Source organism: Mandrillus leucophaeus, unplaced genomic scaffold (assembly GCF_000951045.1).
Source record: "Mandrillus leucophaeus isolate KB7577 unplaced genomic scaffold, Mleu.le_1.0 Scaffold79, whole genome shotgun sequence".
Classification (NCBI taxonomy): domain Eukaryota; kingdom Metazoa; phylum Chordata; class Mammalia; order Primates; family Cercopithecidae; genus Mandrillus; species Mandrillus leucophaeus.
The window spans coordinates 2,309,031-2,326,542 of NW_012108585.1; the positions used below are offsets into that span (position 1 = coordinate 2,309,031).

Consider the following 17,512-nt stretch of genomic DNA (forward strand, 5'->3'; position numbering starts at 1 on the left):
CTGAACAAATTTTTGGCTGTCCCTAAAGTTTAAATGATTCAGTCAGCATGTATTCACAAGTCCACAAAGCATTTAAAAATAAATTTGTAAAAACTAAGTATTTGGTATTACCCATTATATTGTCAGGAAACTGAGCCAAGATACAGGTCACAGAACTAGAACTTTGCAGAACCTCTATGTACCGTCAGGATCACGCCCCACAAGATCAAAACACTCTCCTGGTATTCCAGTATTTGACCTTGGACTGTTTCATCTTAGAGATCCGAATCAGGATATCTATATACAACAGCACACATAAAACTAAATAGCTTCTGACTTGTTTCCTTTCTTCCTTGATGTAACAGAAATTCTCTTAATTAAAAAAAAAAAAAAAAACCTTTAATGCCACATTTTAGTTTTTAAAATTCCAAGGTCAGAAATGTAAAAGGCATGCTTCTCCTAAAATTAATCTGTAACTTAAAACAAGCAATTGTCAAAACTAAGATTTTTATTTAGCATTACACACAAAGAATATGAATTTGTTCATAGGAAGGAGTTGTGTTTCAGTAATCACAACCTGGGACCTATAGTGGGGTTCTTGCCAGATCATGCTGGGCTAATTAGCTTATTATGATATGTCTCAGTTTCTCCATTGAAAAGAGATAACCAGGCCGGGCACGGTGGCTTACACCTGTAATCCCAGCACTTTGGGAGTCCGAGGCAGGCGGATCACCTGAGGTCAGGAGTTCGAGACCAGCCTGGCCAACAAGGAGAAACCCTGTCTCTACTAAAAATACAAAAATTAGCTGGGCGTGATGGCAGGAGCCTGTAATCCCGCATACTAGGGAGGCTGAGGCAGGAGAATAGCTTGAACCCGGGAGGCAGAGGTTGCAGTGAGCCTAGGTTGCGCCATTGCACTCCAGCCTGGGGGACAAAACAAGATTCCGTCTCAAAAAAAAAAAAAAAAAGACATAACCAGCTTACAATACTCAGATCTTTTGATGAAAAAAACGTCAGGTGCTCTATGATACCTGGATAAAAGAGACTTTGAAAATGTACATTTCTGTTCTATTATAGCTGCCCAAATTCATGCATTTTCCTGGCCCCTCCACAGTTATCCAAGGGCAACCAGATTTTTTTTTTCTTTCTGAGCAAAGTCCAGGGTTAGGGATGTGGAGAATAGTTAAAACAAGATTAGATGTTCCTTAGATCCTTTAAGGAGGACTTTTAAGTATTAGTTACCAGTCCTGGGGTATTTTAGCTTAAATTTTAAAAGTACAATTTGACAATTTAATATTATATTCTATTATAAAATCTAACAAGTGCTAAAGAAATAAGCAATTCAGAATTCAAAATACTAAAAAACCCAAAATGGAATATAAAATAGTGCTGTTTTGCAAATTTTGGGGACTGCACACTGACACAAAATAGCTCAGCACAATCTCTATTTTAACTTGATTATTCTCAATTAAAATAATCAAAACGTAGGCCTCAACTTATCCTCCCAAATCTCTCTTAGTCATGCATGTAGCATCAGCGTCACCTATGAAGCTTTCAACAATCTCAAATGCCTGGGTCTCATTATCCAGAGGTTTTAGTTTGGCATTTTTCACTTTTAAAAAACTGTGAGTTAATTGGCTACACCAAAAACTTAGAAAACCACTAGCTCGGAACACAACCTCAGTCACTGTAGGGCAGTTTTCAGGCTCAGCTCACCTGGCCTCTATTCTGCAGATGTCCTAACACTCTTCCCTTCAGTGCGACAGCCAAAAACGTCTCCAGACGCTGCCAAATGTCACCTGGGGGCAAAATCAACTCCAGCTGGGAGCCACTGGTCTAAGGACTGACAGCTGGAAAATACCAGGGCTATGGTCTTCAATTGACACACAGGTATTAATATTTTGGAGGGGGGCATCTTTCCTGGCCACAGGGAGTAGATCTAACTCTAAAATTCCTATTCCAGTCATCACATAATCTTTCTTAATCCTTCTTTAAAGCAGTTCATTTTCTATACACCTTTCCTTCCTAATTTCTCCTCCTCTGAAAGGCTGAAGTCATTCTTCATCCATTTTCAGGGCAATAAGAATTCCCCTCTTTAACATCTTCCCTGCCTTCTTGTAAATACTTTCTCCTCTCTTCTCAAGAATGTTCTCATATTCTTATTAGGTTTACATTCAAATGGCTCCCACCCAGAGTGACAGCACATGGAGACAGTGGTCATAATTTGTTTGCCTCCAGCAACTGCTCTGCAGCTGAACTAGGTCTCTCTCTTTGTTTTTCTGGCTACGACAGCCTTGAATATTAGAACTTTGAAAGAATGACCTTTTCCTGAGTGAATTATACCCTGTCTGAAGGCAACATGTCCAGCAAGCAGGAAAACATAACTCCTGTAAATAATGCATTGTGACACATCTGCTTTTTGATGAGGCTTTAGGTATCTAATAAACATCTGTAACTATCTTAAAAGGTATCTATCACATAGATAACGGTCAAAAGCCTACAGGAAACAACTATTATTCAAGAGAAATGCTCTACTTTCTTTATATTAATAGTTTCTCAGGATGCTCCAGACTCGAATCCCAGTGTCAAGTCAATTTACACAACTATACATCTCTGGTCCTCATCTCTCTACTATGGAATTAACTTTTACAGGATTATAACATTATGCCTTTGGCATTTTTCTACACAGCAGCAAAACAGCCTTATGTAGAATATCTTCATATATACTTTTAATTACCATGGAGGAAACTGTCTACTATGTTGCTCAATGTTCTTTATGTAAAGACCTAGGTGACAAATGCCCCTGGAAACTAGGGGGAAATAACCTTTCTCCTGATTAAGTGGTAGGCTTTCTATTACAGAAGAATGAATATTAAAGAGCTCTTCCTGTTCTCCTTTTGAGTTTGGCTACTAGGAGCGCAGACCTAAATTCTTTGCCCCATTCCTGTAAATTTCCTCTGTTAAGAACTTTGGGCAAAACTGTTTGTCTATCCCATTCTTGCTTGCTTTTTTATCTTTATGTTAATGATTTTCAGGTGAGTTTTTACTACAGGCTGCTGAACTACACTGGAGATAAGTAGGCTTATGAATGTGGGTGTTAAAAAAAAACAGAGTTGTTCAACATAGATGTTTTCCTTGCTTAAGTTCTGATGTTTATACAACCGACTTGAAGAACACAAAAAGTTTATCTGAAATCCATTCATCAAGGCTAAGTTCTCCATACTGTTTTGTAACTTATTTTAAAATGATGGATATCATATATGTGATATATAATGGGCAATATATAATGGATGATGAATACTATTTGGACAAAAATCATTATGAGGAAAGAAATAAAATTACATCTCTCTACATTCGAGTGGGTGGGTTACAAAATTACAAGCAGCATTTCCTGCAACAGGATTCCAGTGCTCTAGGCTTCTACCCCATTCTAACTGTGAGGACAATGAAACTTCATTCCATTACCATTTATTGGGACTCTGCTTTGAGAAGAGCACTAAAATAATCTGGCTCCCAAATGGCCTCCAATATCAAACTTGGTGGGCTGTCGTATAATAATCCTCCCAAGAGCATCAGCCTCCTTCTAAGTGTTGGACCCTGCCCCATTTTGTCTTTTCTTTGACGAGGTTGGCTCTTTTCTTGGCGTTTCCCTAGTTTACAACTTGCAGATTTCTCCCCTTCTATCAAGTTTTGATTTCTCTTTGTCCCATCTAAGACTGACATTCCAAAATCAGAACTCTGCACTTTTATTCATCTGCTGTCCCTGCCTCCCCCATAGCCACAGATTCACTGTAACAGAACTCTGCTTTACTGTCTCGAGCACATCGGTCTTCCGACCTTAAGGCATCAGGTCCTTCCTTTCCTTCGGCTCTCAGGGTGCGGTACCCGATCGGTCTGGTCTCCCAGCGTTGGGTACGTTAGAGATTTAAGTCTTTTCCCCAACTCCAGGTAGCTCCACAGATCCGCCTCCCTTCCCCCAAACCCCCGGGAGCGCATCTCCACAACTTCGGCCTCAGGCCCCAGATCCACCCACCTCCAGGGCGTCAACGTCTCCTCCCCCTCACCGGGTCCTCAAGTCCTGAGTCTGACGCCCCCCGCCTCCACCCCAACCCTGCTCTGCCCTGCTCCGCCGCGTCCGCACGCACCCACTCGTTGGCCCGATGGCCGAAGGTGTACAGAGCCACCTGGCTGGCCACGTCCACGATGCGGTTGATATAGGGGTCGTGGCGCTGCAGGGCCGCTAGGCTGATGTCGCGCCCCTTCCCCACCAGGCCGCCTGCCGCCACGGCTGCCATCTTCCCTCCCTCCCCGACATAGGCACGGGGCTCTTGGAAGCCACTCTCAATAGATCGCAGAACGAGCGAGCTGCTTCGCTACCAAGAACCCACGGCGACCACAAGGCCCGGGAGGCCTTTTCCGGCTCCACTCACCCACACCCTCCCGCCCGCCGACTGACGCAAGGCCTCACTAATCGATGGCCGCGCTCCGCCCACTGAGGATCGTTGCCACTGGCAACGACAAACCCAGGCCTGCCCTCTGCATCCCGTTTCTTTCTCCAAGAGCTGTTTTTCTTCACGCTCGAGCCTTTGAGCTGTGTGCGCGGTAGGACTTCCTTCTTGGATGTGTTCGACGCCTTGGCATATCTTTTCTTTGGCGCTTCAGTGATCAGACCTATCACAATAAATAAGCCTCGAGCATTAAGAACTCTGAAGAGAAAGAGAACTGAATTGATTTCTGAATGTGCTAACACCCAGTGGTTCTCAAAGTGTGGTGTGGTCCTGGAACCCCTTGGGAGTTTCTGAGACCCTTTCAGGGGATCTGCAAGGTCAAAAAAAAAAATTTGATGACAATGCTAAGACTTACTTATTTGACTTGTTCACTGTGGTGACGTTTTGCAGACAATGGTGGTTAACCCAATCATGGCAGGGACACCAAACTGTATTGCTGGTGAAAGTACGCACGGGTCACTAACCTGCATTCTCAGTTAAAAAAAAAAAAAAAAAAAAGCTAGAGAGCCAGTGTCACCTGATGGTGTTCTTGATAAGCAGTAAAAATTATCAATTTTATTGGAGCTTAATCCTTGGGTACCATTCTTTTTAGTATTCTGCATGAAAAAATAGGAAATAGGCATAAAGCACGTCTGCTACAAAATGAAGTGTGTCATACTTGTCTCTAGGAAAATACTTCTGTGCTTGAGTTGTGGGCCGAATTCATGTTTTTTTTTTTATTTTCATAAAACATTTTACTTGAAAGAAAGATGGGCAAACTATGATTATTCAAACAGGTACTTGACAGACATTTTCCTGAAAATAAATAAAGTGTGCCTGTCACTTTCAGGAAAACAAGGGACAATTACTGCTGCCAATGATAATTTTTAAGCCTTCAAGCCAGAATGAAAAGTTTAGAAAATGTGTATCTGCTGCCATGAGCTTGACAACGTCTCAATATTTAACCTTTTTTTTCTGATGAGATCAATGATGATATTAATGAGTGCAATTTTAACAAATCTTGTGTAATGGAAAGTGTCAGTATCTCAGAGATCTGCTTAACTCAGTGGTCCAATATTTTCCAAATGACCGATGTCTCATGCTACATAATCATGCACAGGCAAAAGATCCATTCCAGGACAAGGTGGACTAATGGATTTTTAATGTAACAGTATGAAAAGTTAATAGGATTTCAGATAGTACATTGCAGCTAAGCTTTGAGAAACTGCAGCTTGTCAAGTTTTGGTATATTGTCCAAGAAGAATATCCACAGTTATCTGAAAAAGTCTATTAAAATATCCATCTCTTTTCCAACTACATTATCTACATATGAGGCCAGAGCTTCTTCATATACTCCGAACAAAACACACATGGCCCGGCCTCTTTAAAGTTATTTTTAATTTCCAACGTGGTAAATATAGGTAGATATAACTCATATAAACAAAAGTTCTCTGAGGGAGTCCTTAATATTTTTTAAGAGTGGGCCAGGTGCAGTGGCTCACGCCTATAATCTGAGCACTTTGAGAGGCTGAGGCGGGCAGATCACAAGGTCAGGAGTTCAAGACCAGCCTGGCCAACATGGTGAAACCCTGTCTCTACTAAAATTACAAAAATTAACTGGGCGTGGTGGTGGGCACCTGTAATCCCAGCTACTTGGGAGACTGAGGCAGGAGAATCGCTTGAACCCGGGAGGCAGAGGTTGCAGTGAGCCGAGATCCTGCCTCTGCACTCCAGCCTGGGTGATAGAGACTCCATCTCAAAACTAAATAAATAAATAAAAAGTAATTTAAGAAATGATTTTTAAGAGTGTAAAGGGGTCTTGAGACTAAAAAGTTGAGAACGGTTGATCTAAACCATTTATCTAGCATTAAATATTAGAACAACTGTGCATACATTATGACATTCATAAATTCTTACCTATTTGATATAGAAATATCATAGATATGGCACACATGCCCTGTCATAATAATATGTTGCAATATCATCTTTGCAGTCACAATTCAATTGTACTGAAATTCTTGGTTAAGCTGCGTTTTGTAGTCTCAGTCCTGTTGATTCCCAAGCCTGACTTCCCAGTGGGGAAGAATATGGCAACGGCTTTCAAAGACCTTTTTTTGACTGAGGCTGGGGTTATTTGCAGTCTGACCCAGAACCTATGTTTATATATTTATACCTGATATTAACTAGAATAAATGTTTCATGAAACAATACTAAGTGATACAGACATTTTTTAAATTGCTGTTTGTGATTTTGTAAATTGATTTCATGATCAACTAATGGATTCTGACCTGCAGTTTGAAAAACACAGGGCTACAGCAACTGAACAACCACACAAAGCTGACTAGACAACTTTCCATGTTAGTTCACTGCCTTTTTCCAGTGTTACTGACCTGTTCGCTCTTCATCGCATACGTGCTTCCAAAAACGAGTCTAATTTGTAATATGGGCAATGGAGAATTTTGTGATTAACACTTGAACTAGTCACACTCTCTCACTTGATTAGCTGTTCTAATTTGGATTTTTCAGCATGAACCCACAGATTCTACTTTGCATTTCCCTCATACATATAATGAGGCCTTGCTTTTCTTTTGTCTGTTAAGTTCCATGATCCTTACACAGATCATTTTCCAGTCTTTCCATCTTTAAAGTGTAAGGAATAGATTGTGGCCTCCAAAGAATGAATTGCTTTGAGCTCAGTAGAGAAGACAGGCAGTATGGGGGCCGTTGTAAAAGCTTAAATGTTCATAAACCAAAAGTGCATTCGGGTCTTGGTGATCTGTATGACTACAACTGCAGGGCATTTACTGAGTGCTCACTTGATGAAATTCATTAATTCTTCTTGATTTATTGTTGCTTCTTGTGTCTGTGCTGAAATTACATGGTCATGTCATCTCCGGTCTTTGATCTCACTGATGAGTAAGATGAAGATACCCTTACTGTGCTTATGGGAAAGATTTCACACATGTGAACAACATGCCAATATGATGCTTAGTAGAGAAGGGTTGATTTTTTGTGTGTTGAGAGTTAATGAAACAACCCACCTTCTGTTCCAACCTCCTTGTATCTGGACTCTTTTCTCCCAAGTATCTCACACATTCCCATCCCTGTACCTTCGCCCATCTGTCTTCTTAGCTTGGAATGACCTTTTCCTGGAAAACTCACCTCCTGTCTTCTCCCATACACTCCTTTCAGCCTGTGAATCCTCAGTGCAGTCTGTTGCGATTTTTCTTGTGGCACTGAACTCACTTTATCCTGACTTAGACTTATTTCTTTACTATGTTACATATACCTTTTTTTTCCAGTTCTTAAAAAAAAAGAGTCACTGTAATAAAAGAGAATTGTTATAGAAAATCGAGTCTGAAAACGTTATTGCAATTGAACAAGAAATGTAGCTTTGAGTTTCTTGACAGATAAGCAAAAAGGAGGAAATAGTATGTTTCATAAATTTTTATTTATTTATTTATTTATTTATTTATTTATTTATTTATTTTTGAGACAGGGTTTTTCTCTGTTACCCAGGCTGGAGTGCAGTGGCAGGATCACAGCTCACTGCAGCCTTGACCTCCTGGGTTCAAGCAGTCCTCCCACCCCAGCCTCCCAGGTAGCTGGGACCACAGGCGGGTGCTACCATGCCCAGCCAATGTTTTTTATATTTTGTAGTGATGGGGTCTCATTATGTTGCTCAGACTGGAGATGTTATTTTATTTATTTATTTTTTTGAGACGGAGTCTCGCCCTGTCGCCCAGGCTGAAGTGCAGTGGCGCGATCTCGGCTCACTGCAAGCTCCACCTCCCGGGTTCACACCATTCTCCTGCCTCAGCCTCCTGAGTAGCTGGGAGTACAGGTGCCCGCCACCACGCCTGGCTAGTTTTTTATATTTTTAGTAGAGACAGGCTTTCGCCATGTTAGCCAGGATGGTCTCGATCTCCTGACCTTGTGGTCTGCCCGCCTCGGCCTCCCAAAGTGCTGGGATTACAGGCGTGAGCCACCGCGCCCGGCCGGAGATGTTATTTTTTATGTGCTTATCACCCGTATAGTCTCCCTAGCACTTGGTCCAATGCCTTGTGCATAATAGAGATTCGATAAATGCTTATTCTTTCGAACTAAACCCTGAGTTAGTGGAATTTACTCATTAAATGTCAGCATTTTTTAAAGAGCTCATGATTTATAAAATAATGAAATCCAAGTTGGGATAAAAGAACATATAATAGCAAGTCCTGATCTCTCAGATTTTACATTCTAAGGGAGATAGAAAAAAATGGAAAGGTTTTTGGTTTTTTAACTTTCAAACAAAAAACTCTTGAAGATGAGACATCATACTCAGAGAAAAAAGATAAATAATGTTGCAGTGACTTCAGCATTGCCGTATTGTTCATCTCCTCGGCCCACAGAGCTTTATTTTTTTTATTCTTTTTTCTGCCCCCCAAAATCCTAAAGCTCTGACCTTCTAGGATGACGCCAGCCTTCTGCCTTCTTTCTATTTGAATAATCTGTGTTTGTAAAACCAGGTCATCATCACTTATCCAAATATACTAAGTTGCAGGCTCGATATTAGTAAAAGACCATTTCAAATAGGCAAATTCTTTTTTAATCCGTGTAACTTCCATTTCTGTTGGCGTCCAGAGTGCTGGCGCACTTCCACTGCGTTTCCATAAGCCTCGTCATGATACCTTGGACAAATATTGGTGACTTCGGGTTTCATGATTATATTATAATTGTCATTATGAGATTAAATATATGCTCACACTTGGTTTTATAAAGTTGGATACTGCAATTTAAAACAAGTTTGTAGTATGATAAAAAAAAATATGTTTGGGTCTGGGGTTTTTATACTGTGGCAATGACTGGGTAAGACAAAATTCAGCACCTAATCAATTAAGATAATTGTAAGAAGACAGTATGTTTAGATTCTTTGAAAATCAGAATATAATTGAAAACTGGTTTTGTAGGTGTGAATGAATGTTTGCATGCAAATATGGATTGACTATATCATAATTTTAAAACACAAATACACAATGTGCTTTATTAGTACTCTTTTCTTTGTTGTGTAAATACCCTCTAAGTCTGGCATTTGTCCTGTAGCAGAATATGTTAGAATGAAGAGGAAGAGAGGAGCTTCCAGGATGCCCCTAAGAATTTGTGATTCTGAGATGACTTAAACAGCCTCTGATGCTGTGCTTTTACCATGTGTATGAGTTGCCCTTTTTTTGCTAGGAACTTTATTCCAAGGGATGACAGAAGTGAAGAATTAACTCCCTCTCCCTATGGAGGAGAACAGTTTGAAGCAGTGTGTTATCAGTTGTTTCCAATGCACGGTTCATTTATTTTTTTAAGCAGCAGAGCACAGTAGAAAGGGCACCCCCCTGGAAAGGGAAACTAGTTTCACCTCTTTCTATCTATGTGACATTCAACCAATGACCTCACCTATACCTTGGGGAACATAATATTTGCTCTACCAATTTCACTGGGTAAATGAGATCAAGTGAGAAAATGTACCAGAAAAAGCTTTGCAATCTGTACAATGTTCTGCAAATGAAAAAAAAAAAAAAAAAAAAAACTATTATAATTAGTAGTAGTAAGAGTATTGCTATCTTCATCATGATTATTATTAGTTTCATGACCAGTATTATTCTTTCTAATAGAAGCCCAGAAGGGATACTTTTAGTCCAATTACCCAATTAGTGTTCAAATCAAAAAAAATTCTGCATAAGTGACAAAGAATATGTCAATTTCTAAGGCAGCACATTCCCAATATTTTTATACAATAAAGGATGCAAGTTAAAACATACTTACCAGAAACTTCACAGAGGAAGATAAAATATAGGAGACATAGCTCTTTGTTCTGCAAGGTTGTACAAAGAGGTTACAATTTGAAACAATTGTTTGGAAGCCAGAGCAGAATGAGAAGGGGCAAATATGGGGTGTAGATTGGGTGATGTGAGGAAGGCAGACATCTCCCAGGGGGGCTTTTGCTAGGGTAAGAGGTAACCTATACCTTTGAAAAGGTCAGAAATTCTCCAGTCTGGGCCTTATAGCTCCCTGGACTAGACCTCTGTTAACTTGACCTGGAGCGGGGTTGGCGTAATTAGATCTTTTTGGAATAGAGAGACCACTCGTGAATTGACCACTCGTGAATTTTCTCTTTTGATCTCTCTTTGCTTCTCTCTGCCAGTCCTACGAAATCTATTAATTTTAGTGTCACTGTCAGAAGTCAGGTGAAGGCATAGTGGGTCTAGAGGATCTCTACAATAGCTACTTCTTTTGATTTGTTTCTTTGTGTTTCTGGGCATCATCCTAAGATACGAGGAAGTACCTTTAATTCCACATGAAGAGATCATGGGCTTAAAATGCAAAGATCTGATGCTGCTACCCAATGTCCATGAGTCTCAGTCAAAGTAATCAGTCATTTGATTACCAAGAGGGAGAAAAAGATGTTAAGACAGAGGAAGTAGAGGTCGGACACAGTGGCTCACGCCTGTAATCCCAGCACTTTGGGAGTCTGAGACAAGTGGATCACCTGAGGTCGGGAGTTCGAGACCAGCCTGGCCAACGTGGCGAAACCCCGTCTCTACTAAAAATACAAAAAATTAGCCAGATGCGGCAGCGGGCATCTGTAATCCCAGCTACTTGGGAGGCTGAGGCAGGAGAATCACTTGAACCTGGGACACGAAGGTTGCAGGGAGCCAAGATCGCGTCACTGTAGTCTGGCCTGGGAGATTAGAGCGAAACTCCATCTCAAAAAAAGTAAAAATAAAAAAATAAAGGAGGAAGTAGAAACTGCAGAAGACAAATCTCTGTTTCATTCTCAGTGTACCATGGAAAGGACAATGGAAGTTGCTTGCCATGCCTCTGAAAACACAAGCAGCTCTGTGTCACATTATTGAGGAAGATGTTATTGGATGTGGCTGATTTCACATAAAGGAGCCTTGTCCTAGTACATGGAGGAGTGTTGAGGGTTGTCACCGGATTGTCTTTCACATTAACTAGGTGTGTGCTAGCTAATTCATTATCATAGCACCAAGATCATAGAGGGATGACCTGAATGATTATCTGCTTTGAGCAAAGAACCCACAGTTCTGGGCAAGTCACGTCACTTCTCTGTGTAATAAAGAGATTGAATTAGAAGAGTGCTACCCAGCTACAGATTCCGTGGTTCTCTATTAAGCTACCTCCATTCATATCAAATGCATATCAAATCTTTACAAACATGTAGATAAGCCCAGAAACAATACTGAATGATTTGTTTAAGGGAACATCTCACACTGAAATTATGTCAGGGAAGCAGCCCATTAAAGACTTTTTAATGTTAAATCAAAACTAAGGGCTGAAAAGCCTTTCTTCTTCCGTGTGTTGTGTTCCCTCATGCTCCAAGGAAAGCTGTTGTGGGGAGGAAGGAATATTTCCTCTTGCCATGCTGTAGGCAGCTTCCTGCCCGGATGGATGGGCGCTCGCTTTAGATTGCTAATCCAGGTGAAATGAGTATTTCAGATCACCTATGATGATTTGCATGGCAGTCTGTAAGAAGCAGTTGGGAAAGAGTGTCAGAGACTCCTTGGTGGAATGCGTTTGAAAAATTTCGTAATTACTTATTGTTCTTACAACCTACTATGTTAGCTTTCCACTTTGTCATTGATTTTTCTCTTTTTAAACTGATGTACGAAGCCCCAAAGGTAATTGGGCTGCAAAACATTGTGCTAAACTAACCTTAAGTCCAAGATGAGAGGCTTTGGAAAAATACTTGGCTTGGTCAGGGGCTAGAGCTCTAGTAGTGGGGACAAGAGGGTAAAGGGATGAAGGGGAGGTATAGTATCTACTTCTATAATGCTGAGATTTGAGAATATTTCCTTACCCAGTCCCTCAAGCCTATCATACATATTCTATATTGGGTTGACAAACTACAGTTCACAGGCTAAATCTGGCCCTCTGCCTGTTGTGTAAATAAAGTTTTATTAGAACACAGCCATGCTCATTGAATTGTCTATGGCTGTTTGCACCCTGCAACAGCAGAGTTGAGTAGTTGCAACAGAGACCATGTGATCTGCAAAGCCTAAAATATTTACTATCTAGTCCTTTACAGAAAAAGGTTTTTGGCCTATATTATTTAAACAACTCAATACATAAGTTATACTGAGGACTTTCTACATGCTTAGTCGGCAACCAGTTTGTGCACATTGTAAATACACAATAGATTGGAAGCCCAGTTTCTATTCTCAAGGAATTTAAAATGTAGTTGAGGAGACAAAGACTAGCATACATGAAAAAATAGTGAGCAGTGAAAGGCAATGTATAATCAAGGGTTCGACTGTGATGTACAGGCAAGTACCAGAATTTGGAGAAAAGGAAGGAGGATCAGTGAGACCGCTAGTAGTTGGGGAAAGCAATATTTAATATAAAAAGTTCCAGGACACAATAAGAGCTTGGTTGCTCCCTTGAGATCCATTGTAATTGGATTTGACCTGTATTTCCACTCCAGTGTCATTTAAATCACTGTTATTTTTGGCCTTGTGCTTAGAAGACACCTAAATGACCAGCAATATTTCTGAGTGACTTTAGCCGACTGATTTTCCTGGGATTTGGGATTCCTTCAATCTCCCTAAACTACAGAAAATTAAATCTAGCCATAGTGGCATAGTGTCTTTCTCTTATGAAGACAGTACAGCAAAATGATTGCAAGCATGAGCTCTGCAGTGAAAGAAACCCAAGTTTCAATCTCCCTCTAGCTGTGTAACCTTGGGGAGACTCTAACGCTCTGTGCCTCAGTTTCTTCCTTTACAAAGTAGAGACAACAATAATGGCAACCTGCTAGGGTTATTGTGATAACTAGATCATATAAGGCCTGTGACGTGCTTAGAATATAAAGTGCCTGCCTGGTATGAAGAGGTCTCCATGAATGTTTAGTTACTGGTCATTGCTCCTGAGAATAGCAAGGTTTACATCCTGCACAAAAGAGTCATACTTACTTCCGGAACAAAAATTAGTACTTTATCATTTATAAAGGCACTTACAACAAAATGTACTAATGTAAAGCGAAGAATTACTGCTCCCCATTAGTTGGTTTACTAATGGTTACAATTCTTAATTTTTAACGTATCGCCATTGCCAGGCCCCTGATTTATTTCTGTGATGTCCTTGGGGATCTTGGGACCAGGAGCATGATGCAAAAAACGCAGATACAGATCTCCACTCTGATACTAATGCAGGGATCGTGGGGGTTTTCAGGACCTGTAGTGACTATCTTTGGAGGTAAGGCAGAGGGCAGTGGTACCAGCCTTGTGGGCTGGGAGGCAGCATCTGCAGGTTCTCACCGATTTCTGTGGTTATGGAAGAAATTATGTAGACTCCAGACCAGTTTTTCTTATCTCCAATAAGGAGATAATGTTGTAACATTTATTTCTGTGCTTGTTGCGAGTATTGCTGAAAGAGCTCTTTGAAACACTTAAGTGTTTTGATGTAATCATAAAATATGAGGCTTTAAAAGTAGGGTTTGAGCATCCACAGAAGGCTCTGTTTTCTCTGTGGATGATGTCTGATGATAACATTGTTTTCTGTTTTCCTCGAGGTAATTTGAAGATTAAAGGGCAGGGTGTTTTCCACATTTCCTGTTGGTAATAAACAGCCCTCTCCCCGGGCTTTGACCTTCCCCCGCTGCTATGGAGACTCCTAGGAGCAGTGACCAGGACTGCAGCCAGCCAGGCCCGTGTTGTTAACACGGCTGACTCTGTGGGCCTTCAGTATTAGTGCATTTATAAACAACCCCAAACACTGAAACCACTGTTTGGTTTTGTTCGCTCTTTTTAAAAATTACATGGACTTTAGAAGAAAACAACAAACTGTCAGAAAAATAGGCATCTCTCTCTTTTTTTTTTTTTTAACCCAAATAAGCCAGTGTTTAGTCTGTAATGGGAGAGTTCTTACAATAAGCATAGCGACTCATGGCTCAGCACTTCCCCGTGGAGTAGAGAGCAAGTATTGCTTATTCGCTTCTGAGATAACCTTTACATTTAATCACTTGTCTATTCAGTGAGTATTTATTAAGCTCTTACCATGAGACAGGCACTGGGTAGGAGCTGGGAATATTGCAGGGAACAAGACAGGCACATTCCCTGCCCTCCTAGAGCTTGGAGTCTCACCGGGAAAATGGACACATAAACAGGGAATGGAAATAAAGTGGGGTGAGTGTGAGAAGTTTGGGATGCTACCAGAGCATGGCAGACCCACCAGAGGCTCCAGTTTCTTTAAATGAGTTGCCAAGTGTATCGACCTGAAGACACTGTACATCCTGTCTTTGTGCCTAGACCAGGGTGGAATGGTCCTAAGAATCAGAGGCTGGTCTCAGTTATTCTTGGACATAAGACTTTTCTGGTTGGTTTGAGCTTTAGGCCTTAGAGAGGAGCCAGAGACTTGTTTGGGTAGTGCCATAGGTGTCATCCTAAAGCCACCTTGGTCCCCACTGGCCTTGAAGCTAGTCAGACTCGGAGCCTCCCAAGAGCACTGGGAATGGGAGCAATCCCTTCCTACTCGTGGACTGGCAGGTCTCGGCCCAGGGATTCACCTGTGCAAATAGTACATCCTTGAACCACCAGTAGTTTTTACCGGCTCAGCTTTCTCTTGTTCTCCTTCTTGGAGTTTCCTTTCCCAAGAAAACAGACTGGATCTTCTGCTTCTCCAAACCCATCCCTCTGAGGCAAGGCTGAGAAGACCATGTTGGTCAATGAAAGGGCTAGTTTACCAGCCAGGGGACTCTGCTGTACTCTCTCTCCCTTTACTTGGTGCCAAAAGACCATCCTCAATTAGGGCTGACAAGGAGCACCCACTTGGCTACATTTATTCTCCTTATTCTTCTTAAGAAGCTATAGCTTTTACTTGCTGTACAGCATCTAACAAAATAGGACCGTTAGCTTATCCCAGCCCCAAGTTTTCTGTAGTGGAGGCTGAAAACTTCAGGGGAAAGCTGTCTGGAGTCAGATGTGGAGAGTCTAGGAGTCCCCTGTTTGCCAGGGCCTAACGTGGGAAGTGGAGGAAGGGCAGGGATAATTTGTAGGCATTCAAGCTAGAATTATTGCCAAGATAGGTGGCTTCAGCCACCTCTTGGTATAGAAGAGACTGAAGCACAGAGAAGTGGCTTTTGGGAGGATACAATGGCTTAGAATAGAGAGAGAGCCAAGAGCAAAGGTTCTCAACCCTGGCCATGCTTTAAAATTGCTGGAAGACATTTAAAAAGAAGCCCCAGTGGCCAGGGCTCATCTAGAGGAGTTAATAGGATTCTGAGGTTGGGCCCTGGTCAGTCTCAAAGTGATTCAAACAGCAGGCAGGATGGAGAACCACTGCCTGGTCGGCAGCCGCTGCGCTTCCTGGGTTCAGATCTGGTTCAGCTAGTATGGGAACTTGGGCAGTTCACTTGTCCTAGGTTAACCTCAGCTTCCTTCTCTATAAAATGAGGTTGCTAATCACATCTATTTGGTAAGATGATTTTTGAGGATTAAACAGGAAACTACAAATAAAGCACCTGGGACATATCAAGCACTTAATAAATACAAATCACTGACTTTGTCATTTGGTAATGACAGAACAGGACTAGACTTCAGGTCTCCGATTTGCAGGCAATGCTCCTTCTATCACGAGGATTTATCAAGGCTTATGATGATCAGTTCAGTGGGAAATGAGGTGCTCCCTCTTTAAAAGAATTCCCTTTATTAAAAAAGACATGAATGACTTCATTTCTTGGTTCGGTGTCTCCTGGTTGAAATCATTCATATACTTGTTCATTTGTTTGTTCTTTGATTTGACAAACATTTGTTGAGTGTCTTATTAGGTGTCAAGTACTTATCAGGTCCTGAGTACTGTTTAAATATCATCAGTACAACAAAATAAATACCGACCTTACCTTCCAGGAGCTTACAGTTTAATGGAGGAGATACACTAAAACTATTATACAATGTGTCAATGAATTGATTATGACAATGGGTTTGTTTAAAACATTTCTTTCCTTCCTTTCTTTCCTTCCTTCCTCTCTCTCTCTCTCTCTCTCTCTCTCTCCCTCCCTCCCCCAGGCTGGAGTGCAATGGCACAATCTCGGCTCACTGCAACCTCCGCCTCCCGAGTTCAAGCAATTCTCCTGCCTTGGCCTCTCGAGTAGTTGGGATTACAGGCGCCCACCACCATGCCTAGCTAAGTTTTTGTGTTTTTAGTAGAGACAGGGTTTCGCCATGTTGCCCAGGCTGGTCTCAAACTCCTGACCTCAGGTGATCTGCTTGTCTCGGCCTCCCAAAGTGCTGGGATTACAGGCGTGAGCCACCGTGCCTGCCTGTTTAAAACATTTCGAGAACAGTCCCTCATCTACCAGGCAATCTGGGTGACCAAAATCCGCATAGAGTTTTGGGATTACCTAAGGTGCCAGACACTGGCTTTACACAGGCCTTCTGATGTAATTGATGCAGGATGGGGCCTGCGCATTGAGGTTTTTTAAAGCTCCCAGGTAATTATAATGTAGCTCCAAGCCTGGAAAGCACTGGCTTAGAAGCTTCCTGTTCCTTAAGGATAGAGCCAACTCCGGAAAGATAGGCTGCAGCTGGGTGGTTAGGAGTCTTCTGGGACCACGCTTGGACTTTGGGAATTTGGAGTTTATTCTCTAGGCAATGAAGTACAGTGACAAGTCTTTAAAAGGGGAAGTGACATCAAAATTTCAGAAAGGTAATTCTGACTACAATTTAGACAATTGGAAAGGCCGGACACAGGGTTGTTAGGAGGAAGAGATGACACCGAAGGCCTACATGAGACTGGGATGGTGGCATTCCGATGCTAGGTAGCAGCAGAAACCCGGGCACACGGGGGAAAAAACAGAATAAGAGCAACTAAAATGTTCTGCTTCTGCTGGTTTCCAGCTTTGAAATTTAATGGTGGCCTTGTTAGTAATCATCTAAAGAATTCAGTTAGTAGGCCGGGTGTGGTGGCTCAAGCCTGTAATCCCAGCACTTTGGGAGGCCGAGACGGGCGGATCACAAGGTCAGGAGATCGAGACCATCCTGGCTAACACGGGGAAACCCCGT

General features: G+C 41.7%; 2 protein-coding genes across 5 annotated transcripts in view; one reads left to right on the plus strand and one right to left on the minus strand.

Moving 5' to 3' along the window:
• The window catches only part of DCP1B (decapping mRNA 1B), a 61,079-nt gene extending 56,729 nt beyond the window's left edge, over positions 1–4,350 (minus strand). The window contains exon 1 of one of the 2 annotated variants that reach the window (XM_011967157.1): positions 4,125–4,350. In XM_011967157.1, coding sequence (XP_011822547.1) covers positions 4,125–4,274 — 150 coding nt within the window. In that variant the 5' untranslated portion in view covers positions 4,275–4,350. Of the gene's footprint in view, positions 1–4,043 lie in introns of both variants that reach the window. The other variant, XM_011967156.1, reaches the window with a different exon arrangement.
• The window catches only part of CACNA1C (calcium channel, voltage-dependent, L type, alpha 1C subunit), a 775,650-nt gene that overhangs the window by 29,546 nt on the left and 728,592 nt on the right, over positions 1–17,512 (plus strand). The window lies entirely within an intron of this gene.